The 22,281-nt window shown below is 45.5% G+C and overlaps 1 protein-coding gene and 1 pseudogene across 1 annotated transcript; both read right to left on the reverse strand.

Moving 5' to 3' along the window:
• Positions 1-75: 75 nt before the first annotated feature.
• LOC116979331 (interferon-inducible GTPase 5-like) lies at positions 76-21,138 on the reverse strand. Its single transcript, XM_033030937.1, has 2 exons — positions 20,971-21,138; positions 76-1,291 (listed from the first exon to the last, which is right to left on the reverse strand). Exon 2 carries the CDS (start codon positions 1,282-1,284, stop codon positions 76-78), a length of 1,209 nt encoding a protein of 402 aa, XP_032886828.1. The 5' UTR covers positions 1,285-1,291; positions 20,971-21,138.
• LOC116979332 lies at positions 5,149-7,953 on the reverse strand (annotated as a pseudogene).
• Positions 21,139-22,281: the final 1,143 nt, after the last annotated feature.

Raw genomic sequence — 22,281 nt, forward strand, 5'->3', positions numbered from 1 at the left:
TGAAGATGTGAAAGATGATATTTATTTTCCATTCCAGCATCCGCGATGACTTGCAGCAACACAGTAGCGGATTCTTTATTGTGGATGACTAGGATCAGTGGCAAATGCAACTTTCACCATTCTCTGGGCATTCTCCACAAGTTCATCCAGTACGTCGGTCAGCAACTTGTAAGTCATTTTAAGTGATGATACTGAACCGAAGATGGAGCCAATGATTGGTATCATGTTAAGGGCCACTTCCACCATTGAAACAGCAACAATACTGGAACGCCACAACATTTGTTTCACAAACTCCGCATTTATTTCACCCATCAGTGGGCTTCTTACTTCTGCTTTCAGAAATTCCACAGGTTTCTTTGCAACATTGGCCAGTCTCTGAAGGGAGGCATCATCCAGGCCGAGACTTTTGCGGAAATCTATTATTGCAGTGACTAGTATCACGAGGTCAACGGCGAAATACAATCCGGGAACCGACACCACTCCCAAAACTCCTGAGACTGTTGCCAACATCCAGATACGTTCCTTCAACTGGGCTTGTTTCATCTCCACAATCTTCACTGTTGTGCTTTGAAGTGACATCAATAGAACATCTTTCTTTATTCCATTGAGATTATCTAGAAGCGTTTGCTTAAACTCATCTAAATTACTGTTTGCTGGGGGAAGGCATGATATCTGGAAAATAATGGGGTTTGAAATCCCTACTTCCGTCAAACCGCAACTTATGTTTTGTTTCATCTCTTCAAGTTTCCTCATTCTGTCAAAATCTATACCTTGCATTTCTAAAGAACTGAAATCATTGTCAATTTGACTTCGTACGAAGTAGAACTTCTTCCCCAAGTTTTGAATCTCCTTGGCGACCTTTGCATCGTTTTCGGTGAATCGATTCTGTGAGATTATTATGAAAAAATCGTATGTAGTAAGTCCCATTCTGCTCACGTAATCCTTCATTGGAAACTTTGTTGTTTCAACTCCCGGCAGGTCCCAGAAGCAAACATTAGGGAAGGTGGAATGTTTGTATGGAGTTTGCTCCATTGTGGTTTCAATGTTCCCGATTTCAGCTGCACCCTCATCGCAGCCCCGCAGCCCCCTCATGGCGTTGATGAAGGTGGATTTCCCTGCACCTGCTTCCCCTGTCACAGCGATGTTAAGCTCTGCATTTTCTATATCGTTCAATTTCTTCATGATCAGTGTCGCAAACATGCTCAGCCCACCCTGCTCATAACTAACTTTCAGTTGATAGATTTCGTGCTGACTGAAGTATTCAGATTGTGAAGATGAAGCCATCGTCTCTCTGTGGAAAGAAATGAACATATTGTATTTTTAATACATCTCTAAATGTGTATTTCATGAGACACAGAAGCAAAATCACAGTCACATGTTTGTGATCAAAGCAGAGATCACTGGACCTGAATGTCCCACTTCACAGAGATAGCGGGATACACTGGGCTGAAGATTCAATGAACCGGTCACTCATTAACACTCCTTCCCATTCCCACACTGACCTTTCTGTCCTAGGTCTCCTCCATTGCCAGTGAGGCTAAACACAAATTGGAGAAACGGCAACTCATATTTCGCTTGGGCAGCTTATAGCCCAGTCGTATGAAGATTGGTTTTGCTAACTTCAGGAAACCGCGGCATTCTCCCTCCCTCTACCCCTCCTCCACCAAGTTGCACCAGCTTCTCGTTTTCACCCAACAAACAGTAACAATGGCCCGTTTACTTTAACATCAATACTTTTTGCATATCTTTCAATCATTGTTCTTTATCTCACTACATCATCGTCTTTTTTTTCTCGTTTTTACTTTTCCCTGAGTCTTCTCTCCAGAGATGCTGCCTGTCCCGCTGAGTTACTCCAGCTTTCTGTGTCTATCTTCGGTTTCAACCAACATCTGTAGTTCACAGTCACTAAGAAAGATTACTGATCACGTTTTCCCCATCGATTCATACTTTCAGTTGTGACCACTTTGTGTAACATGAACTTTGTTGTGCTTTGTGGATAAAGAATATGAATCATTCAGGGTAGGTATACAGGGTCATGCAGGCTAGCATTGGTATTAAATGTAGAGTTAGCCGATCTCCTTGTTTCTTTCAGGAGGTTTTCCTGCAGAGAGTGAATGGGCTGACGTGTGTTTACACTGCGGGTAAACGGGAGGCTGGATTTCAGTTCTGAGGATGAGACAGAAAGACAGTGTTGTCAGAAACTAAATGCCAGGGCAGGAAAGGTTTCCAAGCCTTCTTGAAGAAATGCAACTCTCTCTCTCTGAAACCAGCCAATCACTAGCCCAGGACTGCTCAAAGCGGAGAGGGGGCATTAGGGACCACATTGTAAACGCCGGTGACCATGCACGGGGTCACGCATGGCCCAGTCTGTGTGTTGATAAGCGTGCGCCACCTTACACACTCCCCAAACACCAGTCGGCTGCCCCCTGTGGAAGAGACATTGGTTCCCACATTGAAGTTCCTGAACCGAGTAATCTTTGATCCTGACGTGTTTCAAAGGAGAGGAACATAGCAGAGTGTGAAGCAGAGAAATATAAAACTCCACAGGTCGGCAGAGTCTGAAACAGGAAGTCATTTTCTGCCCGGTGTGTAATGACAAGTTACTGTCTCCTTTAAACTGATGTCATTGAACATCAAACAGCACAGAACAGGTACAGTACAGGGACAGGCTGTTCGGCCCACAAAGCTATGCCTGTTGTACATGATTTTTACATCCAGGGGGAAAGGTTTTGATCGCCTACCCATCTATGTCTGTCGTGGTTTTAAATGCTTCCATCAAGTTTAATTTAGATAAGAGATCCGGTGCAGAAACTGGCCCTTCGGCCCACCGAGTCCGCACCGACCAGCGATCCACGCACATTAACACTATCCTGCACACACAGGGGACAATTTTAAATGTGTACTAAGCCAATTAACCTAACAACTTGTACGTCATTGGAGTGTAGAAGGAAATGGAAGATCTCTGAGAAAAGGACACGGGGAGAACATACAAACTCCGTACAGACAGCACCCGTAGTCAGGATTGAACCCTTGGTCTCTGGTGCTGTAAGGCAGTTGCTCTACCGCTGCGCCACCGTACCACCCAGGTATGGAATTCTTAAACTGTGGCCCCTGGTTCTAGAACTCTCTTCACCCAGAGAGTTGTGAATCTGTGCAATTCTCTGCCACAGGAGGCAGTGGAGGCCAATTCACTGGATGTTTTCAAGAAAGAGTTAGATTTAGCTCTTAGAAACATTGAAACACAGAAAAAACAGGTGCAGGAGTAGGCCATCCGTTTTTCCAGGGGTCATGAAGGGGTCATAAATAATATCAATTTGTTGAGCCCATTTTTAGGAACCTAACTAAGGTACGTACCTCACACAGTACTTTGTTCGTGTATGCCCGTACGTATACGCACACGAACTGTGTGTGTTGTGAACCATGTCTGCCAAGAAGCGCACAGATAGTGAAGCATTTCTCAAGTTCAGCTTCACTGGCATTGTTCAATCATCCATGGTCAAGCCGCAATGTGTTATCTGTGCCAAGGTTTTGAGCCACGAGAGCATAAAGTCCAGCAAACGGAAGATCCATTTGGAGTCTTGTCACAGCGAGCTGGTGGGGAAGGGCGTGGACTATTTCAAACTCAAGGGTTTCCACATCGATTTGATGGGTCCCTGGAGGCTTCATACCGGATTGCTTATCGAATCACTCAGACTAAGAAACCTCACACCATCGGTGAACAGCTTATCAAGCCATGCCTTCTCGAAGCAGGTAAGTTGGTGCTGGGGGAACAGCAGTCAAACAAGTTCAGGCAGATTTCCCTTTCGAATTACACAGTCAAAAGTTGAATCTCGGATATGAGTAATGCTATTCTGCTGCATGTGGTGAGCGCTGTGAAGAGTAGACCAGTGTATTGACTGCAACTGGATGAGTCAACAGATGTTGCCTACGTTTGTTACCTCGATGGAGTAGCCATGAAGGAGGAGTACCTGTACTCGGAGCCATTGACTACTACCACTCAGAGAAAATATGTGTTCAGAATGCTGGAAGCCTTCCTCATCAAACATGAGCTTGGTTGGGAACGCCTTATTGGGGTGTCTACAGATGGGGCACCTTCCATGCTCGGATGCGGATCCGGCTTGAAAGCTTTCCTGAAGAATGTCACTCCCCATGTGTCCTTCACCCACTGCATGATACATCACCATACTTTAGCGATGAAGACTCTCCCTCCTGGTCTTCGAGAAGTGCTTTCAGATGTGGTGAAGATTGGGAACCACAACCGAGGGAGCACAACAAACACAAGAATCTTCAAAGCGAAGTGTGAAGAAATGGGCTCCGATTTCACTGTTCTGATATAACACACAGACGTGCGTTGGCTTTCACGTGGTAAAGTTCTCAATCGTGTGATTCAACTTCGTGAGGAAATAGCGCTGTTCTTGGAGAGAGGGTGTACTGAGAAGGAGAATCAGCTTCATGAAAAGATGCAGGGTGAACTGTTTGTGATGAAGGTTGTTTACTTGGCTAACTTCCTCGCCGAGGTGAATTCTTTGAACCTGTCACTTCAAGGAAACCTCCCAATGCTACACACGGCTCGTGACAAAGTGGCAGCGTTCAGGAGGAAGATTCGCCTTTACCAGAGAAGAGTCCAAGATGATGACACGACTATCTTCCCTGAGATGACGACTCTCCTGGATGCTACGCCAGATGCTGAATGCCACTTCCACGAGGAGATCTCAACCGACCTTCTGGCAATTAGTGAAGCCATCGAACGTTACTTCCCCGGACTGGACGACCACTCTCGTGAGGAGAGGATCATCGTTTTCCATTGAAGACGGGGCCATCAGTGATACTGACGTGGCTGCAAAGGTTGAATTTTACCGAATTCGTGAAGTGGCGCAACTCAAGAGTGACTTCATGGAACAAGAGCTCGTCACGTATTGGCTGAAAGTGAAGGACAGTCCTGTTCTTTCGAAGAGGGCCCTGATCCTATTGGTCCAGTCCCCCTCAACCTATCGCTGTGAGGTTGGATTCTCAACCATAGTAACTCTGAAGACGAAGGTATGCAATAGGCTTGTGATTGACGCTGACATGAGGTGCTGCTTGTCGAGCATTTGTCCTCGTTTTGACCAACTGATGGCTGTGAAGCGATTCAGCCACCCCATTCACTGATTATTGGCAGACATCTTTTAATAAGTCCGGCTGGGTTTTTTCAATTTTTGTTTCGGGGTCATGGTACTGAGCAAGAATGTCTGATGGGGTCATGGGGCCAAAAAGGTTAAGAACCACTGTATTAAACGGCTTCAACGACAGAAATAGCAAAGAGAGCCGCTCCCAAACCCATCCCTACTACATAATAGTTATTTCTCACAGCAGCGCTGATTTTGGACAATAGACAATAGGGGCAGGAGTAGGCCATTCAGCCCTTCGAGCCAGCACGGCCATTCAATGTGATCATGACTGATCATCCCCAATCAGTACCCCATTCCTGCCTTCTCCCCATGCCCCTGACTCCGCTATTTTTAAGAACCCTATCTAGCTCTCTCTTGAAAGTATCCAGAGAACCGGCCTCCAGCGCCCTCTGAGGCAGAGGATTCCACAGACTCACAACTCTCTGTGATAAAAAGTATTTCCTCGTCTCCGTTCTAAATGGCTTACCCCTTATTCGTAAACTGTGTCCCAGGTTCTGGACTTCCCCAACATCATGAACATGTTTCCTGCCGCTAGCGTGTCCAAACCCTTAATAATGTTATATGTTTCAATGAGATCCCCTCCCATCCTTCTAAACTCCAGAGTGTACAAACCCAGCAGCTCCATTCTCTCAGCATATGACAGTCCCGCCATCCCGGGAATTGACCTGGTGAACCTACGCTGCACTCCCGCAATAACAAGAATGTCCTTCCTCAAATTAGGGGACTAAAACTGCACACAATACTCCAGGTGTGGTCTCACTGGGGCATTGTACACCTGCAGAAGGACCTCTTTGCTTCTGTACTCAACTCCACTTGTTATGAAGGGCAACATGCCATTAGCTTTCTTCTCTGCCTGCTGTACCTGCATGCTTACTTTCATTGACGGATGAACAAGGATCTCTGGATCCCGATGTACTTCTCATTTTCCCAACTTAGAAACATAGAAACATAGAAAATAGTTGCAGGAGTAGGACATTCGGCCCTTCGAGCCTGCACCGCCATTCAATATGATCATGGCTGATCATCCAACTCAGTATCCTGTACCTGCCTTCTCTCCATACCCCATGATGCCTTTTACCACAAGGGCCACATCTAACTCCATCTTAAATATAGCCAATGAACTGGCCTCAACTACCTTCTGTGGCAGAGAATTCCAGAGATTCACCACTCTCTGCGTGAAAAATGTTTTTCTCATCTCGGTCCTAAAGGATTTCCCCCTTATCCGTAAACTGTGACCCCTTGTCCTGGACTTTTCCAACATCGGGAACAATCTTCCTGCATCTAGCCTGTCCAACCCCCTAAGAATTTTGGAAGTTTCAATAAGATCCCCCCTCAATCTTCTAAATTCTAGTGAGTACAAGCCGAGTACATCCAATCTTTCTTCATATGAAAGTCCTGACATCCCAGGAATCAATCTGGTGAACCTTCTCTGAACTCCCTCTAAGGCAAGAATGTCTTTCCTCAGATTTGGAGACCAAAACCGTACACAATACTCCAGGTGTGGTCTCACCAATACCCCGTACAACTGCAGTAGAACCTCCATGCTCCTATACTCAAATCCTTTTGCTATGAATGCTAACATACCATTTGCTTTCTTCACTGCCTGCTGTACCTGCATGCCTACTTTCAATAACTGGTGTACCATGACACCCAGGTCTCGTTGCATCTCCCCTTTTCCTAATCGGCCACCATTCAGATAATAGTTTACTTTCCTGTTTTTGCCACTAAAGTGAATAACCTCACATTTATCCACATGATACTGCATATGCCATTCACACAGCCTATCCAAGTCACCTTGCAGCCTCCTAATTTGACACCATTTACATAGTAATCTGTGCCTTTCAACTTTTCCACAGATGTGCCTGTTCTCTCGGCCAATCTGCGGAGAGCAGCATCATTCAGACACTGACATTCACGGAAATAGATTATCGCTCCAATCAATATCGCCATGTCACAGGCGGCAGAGAGACCCGGGACCGGGATCGCTCCCACTCCTCCCGACATGATCGCCAACATCCAGATACGTTTCTTCAATATCTCACCTTTCTTCCGAATAACCTCCACACTGATGTTGAGAAGGGCCAGGACAGAGTTCTTTATATTCCAGTGCTTCCATTAACCGAGGGAAATCATACATAGTCTTCTTGAAACTGGATATCAGGAACACAATGGGATCGGGGATCCCGGCCTTTCCCAATTTACTGACGCAGTCACACCGGATCTTTCCCATTTCTGCATCTTCATCAAATGTCTTCCGTTGCCGCCGCATTAAATCAAGGTCAGCGTCAATCTGAGAGCGGGCAAAATAGAACTTCTTCCCCAGCCGCTTAATCTCCTTGGCAAGATTTGCATCATTCTCTGTGAATCGATGAGCTGCCACTATGATGAAGAAATCGTATTTTTTAAATTGCATTTTCTTCAGGTAGGAACCCGCGGTGAATTGTGGAGTTCCGATCCCCGGCAGGTCCCAGTAGCGGACATTGGGCAGAGTGGGATGTGGGTATCCGGTTGTCTCCATTGTAATTGCAGTCATCCCAGCCGCAGCCGCTCCCTTATCTTCGCTACAAAGCCCTCTCATGGCGTTGATGAGGGTGGATTTTCCTGCACCCGTGTCCCCCGTCACGGCGATGTTCAGCTCGGTGTTGTCCAGTTCATTCACCTTCTTCTCCAGCAGAGGTTGAACATTTTCCACACCACCAGTTGCGGACTTCAGTTTGTTGAGCTCTTCCTGTGTGAAGAATGTGGGGGTCTCAGACTGAGCCACCTGTTGGCTGAAAGGAAACATGTTCGGTGAAAGTTTCCAGTTGAAATGAAACCAACTGAAATAAAGGACAAGCACCTTCTCTCCCTTTCCCTCTTCTCTTCCCATTGTTCCACCTGGATACACACCATTTATCCCACAATCCCGCCCTTTCCCCCTTCCCCCATCACCTTCACCAATATCCATTACTCCAGCTTCACATCTCACATCTCTTCTCTTGGCCTAGGAGAGGAATTATTACATTCGTCCCCAATCCCACGAGTTCTCCTTATCTCAGTTTGTCATCACTGGCCTTCCTTCAATCATTACCCCCCTCCCCCACCCCCCAACATCTATCAACCTATCACTTGCCTGACTTAGTCCTGCCCCCAATCCTCATCCAGTCACCTCCCTCCAATCACAATCAGAGTGAAGAAGGGTCCTGACCCGAAACGCTACCTGTCACTCAGAGATGCTGCCTGACCCGCTGAGCTACTCCAGCGCTGTGCTTGAGGTGAGGGAGGAGAGGTGGAGAAGTATCATTGTGTGATGTATCCGGACATACCTGGAGCTGGCATTTCCCATTCTCCTTCTCTGTCTGTCCTTGTCTCGCCTGTGTGATGATCCAGTGGTCTCAGTACTGCCCGGGGGGGGGGGGGGGGGGGGGGGGGGGGGGAGAGGTCTGGGCACCGGGGCTCCTCCTTGTCTTCAGTTGTGTGTGTTCTCCTAGAGGAAAGCAGAGAGGTTGCTGGTGGTTCTTTCTGTAGCAGAGGTGTATGTAAGGCTGCAAAATATATCCCTCTTAATCAATATACATCATTTGGCCCAACGTCCGTGCCAACACAATGCCCCATCTAAGCTAGTCCCACTTGTTCACAATTGGCCCATACCTTTATAAACCTTTTCCATCCATGCCACTGTCCAAATGTATTTTATATGTTAATATAGTACCTGCTTCAATTAGTTCCTCTGGTAGCTCGTTGCACAGACCCGCCACCCTCTGAGTAATAAAGTGGCTCCTCAAGTTCCAATGGAATCTTTCCTCCCTCACTTTAACCCTAAGCCTCTACCACGGGTAAGAGACCGTGGATTCTCCCTCAATTTCCCTCATGATGTTATACGCATCTTTCAGATCACCCCTCATCCTCCTGCGCTCCAAGGAATAAAGTCTTAGCTTGCCCAACCTCTCCCTAGAGCTCAAGTCTTCGAGTCCTGGAAACATTCCCCTAAATCGTCTCTGCGCTCTTTCCAGCTTAATTCAGTTCAGTTTAGTTTAGTTTATTATCACGTGTACCGAGGTACAGTGAAAAGCTTTTGTTGTGTGGCTATCCAGTCAACGGGAAGACAATCCATTATTGTAATTGAACCATTTACAATGTACAGATACACGATAAGGGAATAACGTCTAGTGCAAGGTAAAGCCAGTAAAGTCTGATCAAAGATAGTCAGAGGGCCCCGGGCGAGGTAGATAGTGGTTCAGGACTGCTCTCTAGTTGTGTTGGGATAAAACCCTGTGGCAGTAACTTGCTTTGAATCTCCCAGTGATTCTCAGGGACAAGTTGCATCTGCAGAATAAAGGAATTAGACTTTAAAATTAACCTACGAACATTCCTCTCACCTTCGCTCCCCCCATCCCCCACCCTGGTTGTTTCATCAGCTCCATAGTTCGCATTGTTTCCCTTCAGACCACACCTTTCCCGGCACACAATGGGCACTGCCCTGCCTGAGCTCATTTGTTACCAGCCCTGATATGTCCTGGAGAAACTCAGTGGGTGCAGCAGCATCTATGGAGCGAAGGAAATAGGCAATGTATCGGGCCGAAACCCTTCTTCAGCCTGATGTGAGGGGGGGCGGGGGGGGGGGGGGGGGGGGGGTGGGGGGGGAGAAGAAAGACGAAGAGGTGGAGCAGGGCCAGAGTGAGGACCACCGTACATTGGAGGAGCAGCACCTCATATTTCGCTTGGGCAGTTTGCACCCCAGCGGTATGAACATTGACTTCTCTAATTTCAGGTAGTCCTTATGTTTCGGTAAGACACCACTAGGGGGCAGTTATACCTACAATGAGAAAACCCACGCAGGTCACAGTGAGAACTCTGTACAGACAGCACCCGTAGTCGGGATCGAACCAGGGCCGGATTTAGATGAGGAGCGATCGTAGCCCGGCGGCCCGGACACGGATAGCGGGGGGTGATGGAGAGAGAGAGATAGAGTTGAACGGTAGGTGTCCTGCCTTGGCCAGAGGCCCCCCTAGACCTCGAGGTCCTAAGCTTAACCTTGTCTAGTTTAGAGGTAAATCCGATCATCGAACCTAGGTCTCTGGCGCAGCAAGTGCTGTAAGGCAGTAACTCTACCGCTGCCTGCGCCACCGTGCCGCCCAATGGGGTCACCGGCAGTGGACTGAATACATCACGGGGGGAAACAAGATAGACACAAAATGCTAGAGTAACTCAGCGGGACAGGGAATATCTCTGGAGAGAAGGAATGAATGGGTAACGTTTCGGGTCGAGTACCTTCTTCAGACTGAAGTCAGGAGAGACGGAGATGCATAGATATGGGAGTGTGAAAACGGGCCAAAGGCAACAAAGCAAGCAGAGATAAAATGTAGTCGGAGATAGAGACTGGTTGAAGAACCGGGAAGGGGAAAAGATGGAGAGAGAGGAAAAGCAAGGGCTACTTGTAGTTAGAAACATAGAAAATAGGTGCAGGAGTAGGCCATTTGGCCCTTCGAGCCTGCACCGCCATTCAATATGATCATGGCTGATCATCCAACTCAGTATCATGCACCTGCCTTCTCTCCATACCCCCTGATCCCTTTAGCCACAAGGGCCACATCTAACTCCCTCTTAAATACAGCCAATGAACTGTGGCCTCAACTACCTTCTGTGGCAGAGAATTCCAGACATTCAACACTCTCTGTGTGAAAAATGTTTTTCTCATCTCGGTCCTAAAGGATTTCCCCTCTATCCTTAAGCTGTGACCCCTTGTTCTGGACTTCCCCAACATCGGGAACCATCTTCCTGCATCTAGCCTGTCCAACCGCTTTAGAATTTTGTAGTTTTCTATAAGATCCCCACTCAATCTCCTAAATTCTAGCGAGTACAAGCCAAGTCTATCCAGTCTTTCTTCATATGAAAGTCCTGACATCCCAGGACTCAATCTGGTGAACCTTCTCTGCACTCCCTCTATGGCAATAATGTCCTTCCTCAGATTTGGAGACCAAAACTGTACGCAATACTCCAGGTGAGGTCTCACCAAGATCCTGTACAACTGCAGTAGAACCTCCCTGCTCCTACACTCAAATCCTTTTGCAACGAATGCTACCATACCATCCGCTTTCTTCACTGCCTGCTGCACCTGCATGCCTACTTTCAATAACTGGTGTACCATGACACCCAGGCCTCGTTGCATCGCCCCTTTTCCTAATCAGTCACCATTTAGATAATAGTCTGCTTTTCTGTTTTTGCTACCAAAGTGGCTAACCTCACATGTATCCACAATATACTGCATCTGCCATGCCCAAGCGAAATATGAGGTGCTATTCCTCCAATTTGCACTGGGTCTCACTCTGACAATGGAGGATGCTCAGGCAGAAAGGTCACTGTGGGAATGTGAGGGGGAGTTAAAGTGTTTCGCAACCGGGAGGTCAGGTAGGTTAAGGTGGACTGAGCAGAGGTATTCAACAAAATGATTGCCAAGCCTGCGCTTGGTCTCACCGATGTACAGGAGTCCACACCTGGAACAGCAGATACAGTAGATGAGGTTGGAAGGGGTGCGAGTGAACCTCTGCCTCACCTGATAAACCTGTCACAGACCTTGGACGGAGTTGAGGGGGAGGTATATGGACAGGTGTTGCATCTCCTGCGGTTGCAGGGGAAAGTACCTGGGGAGGGGGTGGTTTGGGTGGGAAAGGGTGAGTTGATCAGGGTGTTGCGAAGGGAACGGTCTCTGCTGAACGTCTAAATTGGTGGAGATGGGAAGATGTGGCTAGTAGTGGGATCCCGTTAGTGGTGGTGAAAATGTCAAAGGATTATGTGCTGTATGCAATGGTTGATGGGGTGAAAGTTGAGGACAAGAGGAACTCTGTCCCTGCTGCAACTGGGGGGGGGGGGAGGTGGAGCAAGGGCAGAGCTGTAGGGTACCGAGGAGACGCTAGTGAGGGCCTCATCTATGATGGGAGAGGGGAACCCCATTACCTGAAGAATGGGGTCATCTCTGATGACCTGGTATGGAGCACCTCATCTTGGGTGCAGATGTGGCGGAGACAGAGGAATTGGGAGTAGGGGATACAGCAGGAGTGGGGAACCTGCAGCTCTTAAGGCCGAATGCGGCCTTTTAGGCCTTTAAGTGAGGCCTTTTGAATGAATCCAAAATTTGTAGAACAAATCCTTTTATTTTTATTAATATTTTTGGTCATCTTTTATTATTTTTATTTTAATCTTAAAATGAATGTATTTAAAATACCAAAGAATAAAAGAAGATTCACCAAAATAATCCTCCCCGACTAGTGAGTGTATGTACAGACGGAGCACCTTCCATGACAGGATAACGTGAAGGGTTTATTGCACAGATAAAAAAGGTGTTATCAGATCCTGCTGATCTCATTTCATTGTATCCTACATCAGCAAAATCTCTGTGTTGAATCTACTATTTCAAGTGACACTTTGCAACAAGTTATGAGTATTGTTAACTCTATTCGTGCAAATGCAACCCGGCATCGTCAGTTTCATAATATGCTAAAGTTGAACGATGAGGCATTTGTGTGGATTTGCCGTATCATTGTAAAGTGCGTTGGATATCGCAGGGACAGGTGTTAGCAAAATGGTTATCTTAGCGAGAACAGATCGTTAAATTTCATGGTACAGAATCATCAATGTGAATTATTGAATGAAGATTTCTATAGGAATACTGCATTTCTGTGTGATATCATGTCAAAACAAAATGACTTGAATGTTTCTTTGCAAAATAAAACTAAGTATATATATTAAATGTGGCAAAAAATCCAAGCATTTCCAAATAAACCTATCTTTTTTCAAAACTCTTCTTCAAGATGAAATTTTGGATGAACTTTTTCCACCGTTAGCGAAGGTTATTGATGAGCAGGAGGATTCATGCGAATCATGTGAAGAATATTCAGCTGTTATAGACTTATTAATTAAAGAAATACAATGAAAGGTTCACTGATTTGAGAATCATGACATCACACTCAAATTAGCATTTCAACCTCACCTAGTTGATGTCTCCAAGGCTCCTAAAGAACTACAGATGGAATTGATTGAGCTCTCTGAAGATGACATTTTCAAGTCCTTATTTGACGCTAAGAAAGATTTAGGAGAAAATGCAATAGAATACCCACGTCTTCAGCAACATGCATGAAAAATGCTTTCTTGCTTTTCAACCATTTATTGCTGCGAATCTACATTCTCCTACCTAACCCAAACCAAGATGCTCTTAAGCTCACAAATGACGGATACCCATCTAGAAGATCAGCTGAAACTGCGTACCTCCATGTTGCAACCAAATATTCAAATCCTTTCCCACAACAAAGTCATTAAAAGGTTAGTTAACTTTAGAATTCACAAAATAGTTTCATTTTCTTCAGTTAGTACATAGTAGTTAGATTTTTACAAAATAATGTACATTTTTAAAGTATATCTAATTGAAGTTTTTTTCATGGGGCCTTATAAGATTACAGCTAACTTAATGCGACATTCCAACATGAAAAGGATCCCCACCGCTGGGATAGAGGCTTTACAGGAAGCAGGGTGGGGAGAAGTGTAGTCTAGATAGTTGTGGGGGTAATATATGTCAGTCATATAACCATATAACAATTACAGCACAGAAACAGGCCATCTCGACCGTTCTAGTCCGTGCCGAACACATATTCTCCCCTAGTCCCATCTACCTGCGCTCAGACCATAACCCTCCATTCCTTTCCCGTCCATATAACTATCCAATTTATTTTTAAATGATAAAACGAACCTGCCTCCACCACCTTCACTGGAAGCTCATTCCACACAGCTACCACTCTCTGAGTAAAGAAGTTCCCCCTCATGTTACCCCTAAACCTCTGTCCCTTAATTCTCAAGTCATGTCCCCTTGTTTGAATCTTCCCTACTCTCAGTGGGAAAAGCTTATCCACGCCAACTCTGTCTATCCCTCTCATCATTTTAAAGACCTCTATCAAGTCCCCCTTTAACCTTCTGCATTCCAAAGAATAAAGCCATAACTTGTTCAACCTTTCTCTGTAACTTAGTTGCTGAAACCCAGGCAACACAAACCCAGGCTACCATTTACCATGTACGTCCTATTTTGATTTGTCCTGCCAAGATGTAGCGCCTCACACTTATCAGCATTAAACTCCATCTGCCATCTTTCAGCCCACTCTTCCAACTGGCATAAATCTCTCTGTAGACTTTAAAAATCTACTTCATTATCCACAACCCCACCTATCTTAGTATCATCTGCATACTTACTAATCCAATTTACCACACCATCATCCAGACCATTGATGTACATGACAAACAACAGTGGACCCAACACAGATCCCTGTGGCACCCCACTAGTCACTGGCCTCCAACCTGACAAACAACCATCCACCATTACTCTCTGGCATCTCCCATTCAGCCACTGTTGAATCCATCTTGCTACTCCACCATTAATACCCAACAATTGAACCTTCTTAACCAACCTTCCATGAGGAACCTTGTCAAAGGCCTTACTGAAGTCCATATAGACAACATTCACTGCTTTACCCTCATCAATTTCCCGAGTAACCTCTTCAAAAAATTCAAGAAGATTAGTCAAACATGACCTTCCAGGCACAAATCCATGTTGACTGTTCTTAATCAGACCCTGTTTATCCAGATGCTTATATATATTATCTCTAAGTATCCTTTCCATTAATTTGGCCACCACTGACGTCAAACTAACAGGTCTATAATTGCTAGGTTTACTCTTAGACCCCCTTTTAAACAATGGAACAACATGCACAGTACGCCAATCCTCCGGCACTATTCCCGTTTCTAATGACATTTGAAATATTTCTGTCATAGCCCCTGCTATTTCTACACTAACTTCCCTCAATGTCCTAGGGAACATCCTGTCCGGACCTGGAGACTTATCCACTTTTATATTTCTCAGAAGTGTCAGTACTTCCTCTTCTTTGAATCTCATAGTTTCCATAGCTCCTCTACTTGTTTCCCTTACCTCACATAATTCAATATCCTTCTCCTTGGTGAATACCGAAGAAAAGAAATTGTTCAATATCTCCCCCATCTCTTTTGGCTCTGCAGATAGCTGTCCACTCTGACTCTCCACTGGACCAATTTTATCCCTCATTATCCTTTTGCTATTAATATAGCTGTAGAAACCCTTTGGATTTACTTTCACCTTACTTACCAAAGCAACCTCATATCTTCTTTTAGCTTTTCTAATTTATTTCTTAAGATTCTTTATACATTCTTTACACTCCTCAAGCACCTCATTTACTCCATGCTGCCTATAATTATTGTAGATCTCTCTCTTTTTCCGAACCAAATGTCCAATTTCCCTTGAAAACCATGGCTCTCTCCAATGTTTACTATTTCCTTTCAACCGAACAGGGACATAAAGATTCTGTACTCTTAAAATTTCACCTTTAAATGTCCTCCATTTCTCTTCTACATCTTTCCCATAAAACAAAATGTCCCTGTTCACTCCTTTTAAATCCTTTCGCATCTCCTCAAAGTTAGCCTTTCTCCAATCAAAAATCTCAACCCCAGGTCCAGTTCTGACCCTCTCCATAATTATATTGAAACTAATGGTATTGTGATCACTGGACCCGAATTGTTCCCCAACGCATACCTCCGCCACCTGTCACGTCTCATTTCCTAACAGGAGTATCAGCACTGCCCCTCCTCCAGTAGGTACTTCTATGTATTGCTGCAAAAAACTATCCTGCACATATTTTACAAACTCCAACCCATCCAGCCCATTTACAGAATGTGTTTCCCAGTCTATGTGCGGAAAGTTGAAATCTCCCACAATCACTACCGTGATCGATACTCAATCTCCTGTGATGGAGACGGTGTGATCAAGAAACGATATGTGCGTGTGTGTGAGTGTGTGAAGTGTGTGTGTGTGTGTGTGTGTGTGTGTGTGTGTGTGTGTGTGTGTGTGTGTGTGTGTGTGTGTGTGTGTGTGTGTGTGTGTGTGTGTGTGTGTGTGTTTATGTGTGTGTGAGTGAGTGTGTGAAGTGTGTGTGAAGTGTGAAGTGTGCGAGTGTGATATGTGAGTGTGTGTTTACGTGAAGTGTGCAATTTGGACATGTATCAAACTGCGAGATACATAAACTGCGAATTCGGAGCGGAAACACACACACACACAAAGTCACACACACACACAAACTCTCTCACACACACACACACACACACACACACAAACTCTCACACACACAAACACACACACACACACACACACACACACACACACACACACGCAAAGTCACACACACACACAAACTCTCACACACACACACACACACACACACACACACACACACACACACACACACACACACACACACACACACACACACACAAACCAAGTGCACTGGAGATCTGAAATAAAAATCAAATCAAACGCTGGAAACGTTCAGCAGCCCAGGCAGCCAATGGATCCTCGAGCTGAAACACTTCACTCACATTTGATTGGGAGTAGGGGATGGAATCCTTACAGAAAGCAGGGTGGGGAGAAGTGTAGTCTAGATAGATGTGGGGGTCAGTGGGATTAAAATAGATGTCAGTGGACAGTCTATCTCCTGTGATGGAGACAGTGTGATCAAGAAACAGTGTGTGTGTGTGTGTGTGTGTGGAGTAGAGAGAGAGTGTGGAGGTGTGTGAGAGAGAGAAGAGAGAGAGAGAGAGAGAGAGAGAGCGAGAGAGTGTGTGGAGTAAGTGTTCTGTGAGTATAAGTGTGTGTGTTGTGAGGGTCTCATTTGTCTGGTATGTTGTGTGGTGGTCTTGTGTGTGCTTAATCTGTCTGTGTCTGGTGTGAGAGAGAGAGAGAGAGCAGGGCTGGCCTTTGGAGGTGCGGGGCCCAATTGGGAAACGTTTTGGTGACCCCCAGGTCTGTAGAATCATAGAAATATAAATAACGTCTATTACAAACTTTCTGTCTCTATGGTGGAATGGAAAGTAATCAAAATGTGCGCTTTAAAAAGTGCATGCGAGCAAACAGATCTAAGCTACATTTTAATATAAAATTGCATAGATGTAAGCTTACAAGTAACAAAACAAAATGTGTAGATCACCTCTGAAAAGTACATAGTTACAAAACCACTTGTTTTAGTGACTGCGAAATGAAAAAAAAATGTAATTTAATTAACTAGATCCTGGAAAACCAATCCAGGCATTACATTTTGGGCTTCAGCCCCTTCCTACCCTTTCGGGCTTTGATTACTGCAGACCTTTTTGAGTGGAAGACTTGCTATAAAACCACGGATTTTGCGATTTAACTACTTGGTTTCCCTCCCAAGTTGACTCTCTCCAACTTTCCGCACGAGAGATCGCTTAAACCAAATATTTAAAAAATCACATTTGGCCGCTTCTCTCCAGAAGGTGGTAAATTCAAATCCAGACATGTATTGAGAGTTGAGTGGTGTTTTCCACATATAGATGCGGTGTCTATACTGAAAACATCATTACAACATTATATGTTGCTCAGTTTCAACTGTGTGGTCCCTTCCCATCCTCCCATACTGTGAAATTATTTATTAAAAATATTAATTTTGTTTTCAGAAAAAAACATTTCAGAATTTAAGTGCATTGTTGGAAACAAATTATCTTTTTTGGATTTCTATTAACAATCATAATTATAAATGAGTCATATTATTATTGCCTTTTATTATGAGAAAGTTATCTTTCTTGCTTTTTTCTCTGCAAAGTCTTTTAGAATTTTGTCTCAGTTTAAACTCCAGCTAATTTCAGATTCAATGGACATAATTGCCAAACTGTTCCAACGTTCTTGCTGAATTGATGATCTCAAGTAAGTTTTCATCACTTTTAGCTTGGAAAAAACTCCTTTCTCCAGATGCCACAGACACAGGGAGTGTCATGAAAATCCAAAGAGCAATAAATACATTTGGAAATGTGGTCGATCTGTTGTTGTAAGCAAGGAATTCAAGCATTTTCAGCAGATAATCTTTGCTGCAGTTCACAACAACTGAGCATAGCCTGCAAATGCTTTGTGGAGTTCTCTCATCCTTAGCTAGTCTTGTATGAATGTTCAGCCAGTTATTAAAACCACAACTTGCAAGTGCATTTCAAGTCAAGTTCAAGTGAGTTTATTGTCATGTGTCCCTGTATAGGACAATGAAATTCTTGCTTTGCTTAAGCACACAGAAAATAGTAGGCATTTACTACAAAACAGATAAATGTGTCCATATACCATGATATAAATATATACACACATGAATAAATAAACTGATAGTGCAAATAACAGAAAGTGGTTGGTAATAATCAGAGTTTTGTCCGAGCCAGGTTTAATAGCCTGATGGCTGAGGGGAAGTAACTATTCCTGAACCTGGTTGTTGCAGTCTTCAGGCTCCTGTACCTTCTACCTGAAGGTAGCAGGGAGATGAGTGTGTGGCCAGGATGGTGTGGATCTTTGATGATACTGCCAGCCTTTTTGAGGCAGCGACTGCGATAAATCCCCTCGATGGAAGGAAGGTCAGAGCCAATGATGGACTGGGCAGTGTTTACTACTTTTTGTAGTATTTTCCTCTCCAGGGCGCTTAAATTGCCGAACCAAGCCACGATGCAACCGGTCAGTATGCTCTCGACTGTGCACCTGTAGAAGTTAGAGAGAGTCTTCCTTGACAATCCGACTCTCCGTAATCTTCTCAGAAAGTAGAGGCGCTGATGTGCTTTTTTGATGATTGCATTAGTGTTCTCGGACCAGGAAAGATCTTCAGAGATGTGCACGCCCAGGAATTTGAAGCTCTTGACCCTTTCAACCATCGACCCGTTGATATAAATGGGGCTGTGGGTCCCCCTCCTACTCCTTCCAAAGTCCACAATCAGTTCCTTGGTTTTGCTGGTGTTGAGGGCCAGGTTATTGCGCTGGCACCATATGGACAGTTGCTCGATCTCTCTTCTGTACTCTGACTCATCCCCATCAGTGATACGCCCCACAATAGTGGTGTCGTCAGCGAACTTGATGATGGAGTTCGCACTGTGGTTCGCTACGCAGTCATGGGTATAGAGTGAGTACAGCAGGGGGCTGAGCACGCAGCCTTGAGGTGCTCCCGTGCTGATTGTTATTGAGGCTGACACATTTCCACCAATACGAACAGACTGTGGTCTGTGGACGAGGAAGTCAAGGATCCAGTTGCAGAGGGATGCGCAGAGACCCAGTTCTGCGAGTTTGGTAACCAGTTTGGAGGGGATGATTGTGTTAAATGCCGAGCTGTAATCAATGAATAACAGCCTGACATATGAGTTTTTGTTGTCCAAGTGGTCCAGTGCGGAGTGGAGGGCCAGCGAGATCGCATCCACCGTTGATCTGTTGTGGCGGTACGCGAACTGCAGTGGGTCCAGGTTTTTGTCGATGTAGGAGTTGATTTGCTCCATGATCAACCTCTCAAAGCACTTCATCACCACCGGCGTTAGTGCCACTGGTCGATAGTCATTGAGGCATGTCACCTTACTCTTCTTGGGCACCGGTATAATTGATGCCCTTTTAAAGCAGGTGGGGACCTCAGACCTCAGAAGTGAGAGGTTGAAAATGTACGTAAAAACTCCCGCCAGTTGGTCCGCACAGGTTTTTAGAACACGACCGGGTATACCATCAGGACCAGGTGCTTTTCGGGGGTTCACCCTCCTGAAGGATTTCCTGACATCGGCCTCTGTGACTGAGACTGAAATGCCATCGCAGCGAATGGGGGATCGGGAAGGCACATCAGTATTTTCCCTGTCAAAGCGTGCGTAAAACGCATTGAGCTCGTCAGGGAGTGATGTTACACCGGCATTCGAGCTGCCTCCTGGTTTTGCCTTGTAGGAGGTGATTGCATTCAGACCCTGCCACAGCTGCCGGACATCTGTCTCGTCCTCCAGTTTGGAGCAGAAGTCCCTTTTGGCCTTTTTGATGGCCTTACCAAGGTCGTATCTGGTCTTCATGTAGGCCACTGTATCGTTGGATGTGAATGCCCTGTGTCTGGACTTCAGGAGAGTGCGGTTCTCAAAGTTCATCCAAGCAGCATTTGCTGCGTTATTATCAAAAAACTTGCGGTAGTAACAGAAGATTTCATCACTTGATACAGAGTACATTAGCCATGGACCATCTACAATTTCACCATTTGGCAGTTTCCTTTTGCAATGACATTTTGAAAAACATGACCCACGGTAGCACCCTCCCTTTCTCGAAAACTGCCACAGAGAAACCAAACTTCCGAGAAAGGAAGGGTGTTTCCTGTATACACGAGCAAGGTTTAGCAAGATAACAACACACACATACACCCACACACACACACCCACACCCACATCCACACACCCACACACCCACACCCACACCCACACCCACACACCCACACACCCACAAACCCACACCCACACCCACACCCACACCCACACCCACACACCCACACCCACACACCCACACCCACACCCACACACACACACACACACACACACACACACACACACACACACACACACACACACACACACACACACAACTGCTGCCCTGGTCGATCAAACCCAGTGAACACTTTTGCCAACTCTCACTTCAATTCATCCCGTTAATGAAAACCAAGTGCACTGGAGATCTGAAATAAAAATCACATCAAACGCTGGAAACGTTCAGCAGCCCAGGCAGCCAATGGATCCTCGAGCTGAAACACTTCACTCAGATTTGATAACTTAGAGATAGACACAAAAAGCTGGAGTAACTCAGCGGGACAGGCAGCATCTCTGGAGAGAGATAACTCAGAAACTGATAACTGATTCTCTCCGCGGCTGCTGCCTGTCTCACTGAGTGTTTTGAACAGTTTCCAGTGTCGCTGCTCCGATTCTGCTCCTTACCTACTTCGGTTCAGGAGGAGACTCCGTCAGTGAACGTCCGCTGTGATCGCTACTCCAGTCCGCTGTGTGTCTGGACTTTCCCTCTCCCCGTGTCAAGTACTTGGATGGATTGCTGCACGTTATCCAATAATGTTCAAGATGTGTGTGAGCTCACTTGTTGCCGGGTGACTTTACTCTTTACTCTTTTGCAAGCGCTGTAAGGCAGTAACTCTACCGCTGCGCCACCGTGCCGCCCAATGGGATCACCGGCAATGGACTGAATACATCACGGGGGGGAAACAAGATAGACACAAAATGCTGGAATAACTCAGCGGGACAGGGAGCTTCTTTGGAGAGAAGCAATGGGTGAGTTTTCGGTTCAAGACCGTTCTTCAGACTGAAGTCAGGAGTGGGGGAGATACATAGATAAGGAAGTTTAAGGTGTGAAAATGGGACAAAGGGGATTATAATCAATGTAGAAAAGAACATTGTTAGCTGGGAGAAGTGATCAAAGAAGCAAACAGAGATAAAATGTAGTCTTCCGGTTATCTAGTCCATGCACAAGATTATACGTTGATCAGCCAGTGCTGAACACACTTCTCTGTATCTGCTCAATGGTGCCTGTCTTGTTCTTCTTGTGCATCTTGTGCTGGTGGTGGGAAGATTGGTGAAAACAGGGCTGCAACCTGAACGCTCTTTCATTGACCCCATAAAATGTAGTCGGAAATAGACAATAGACAACGTACAGCAGTGGGCCATTCCGCCCTTCTAGCCAGCACCGACATTCAATGTGATCATGGCTGATCATCCACAATCCACAATCCGTATCCCGTTCCTGCCTTCTCCCCATATCACCTGACTCCGCTATCTTTAAGAGCCCTATCTAGCTCTCTCTTGAAACTATCCAGAGAACCGGCCTCCACCGCCCGCTGTGGCAGCGAATTCCACAGACGCACAACTCTTTGTGTGAAAAAGTTTCCTCATCTACGTTCTAAATGGCTTACCTCTTATTCTTAAACTGTGGCCCCTGGTTCTGGACTCCCCCAACATCGGCAACATGTTTCCTGCCTGTAGCATGTCCAAACCCTTAATAATCTTATATGTTTTAATAAGATAAGATGCCCTCTCATCTTTCATTAGGGCCCCGTACAACTGCAGAAGGACCTCCTTGCCCATATACTCAACTCCCCATGTTATGAACTGATGGTGACTGATAGGAGAACTGGGAAGGGGAAAGGATGGAGAGAGAGGGAGAGAAAGGGTTACTTGAAGATAGAAAAGTCAATGTCCATTGCACTGGGGTCTAAGCTGCCCAAGCGAAATATGGACATCTAAG

The sequence above is a fragment of the Amblyraja radiata genome, chromosome 12 (genome assembly GCF_010909765.2).
Source record: "Amblyraja radiata isolate CabotCenter1 chromosome 12, sAmbRad1.1.pri, whole genome shotgun sequence".
Classification (NCBI taxonomy): domain Eukaryota; kingdom Metazoa; phylum Chordata; class Chondrichthyes; order Rajiformes; family Rajidae; genus Amblyraja; species Amblyraja radiata.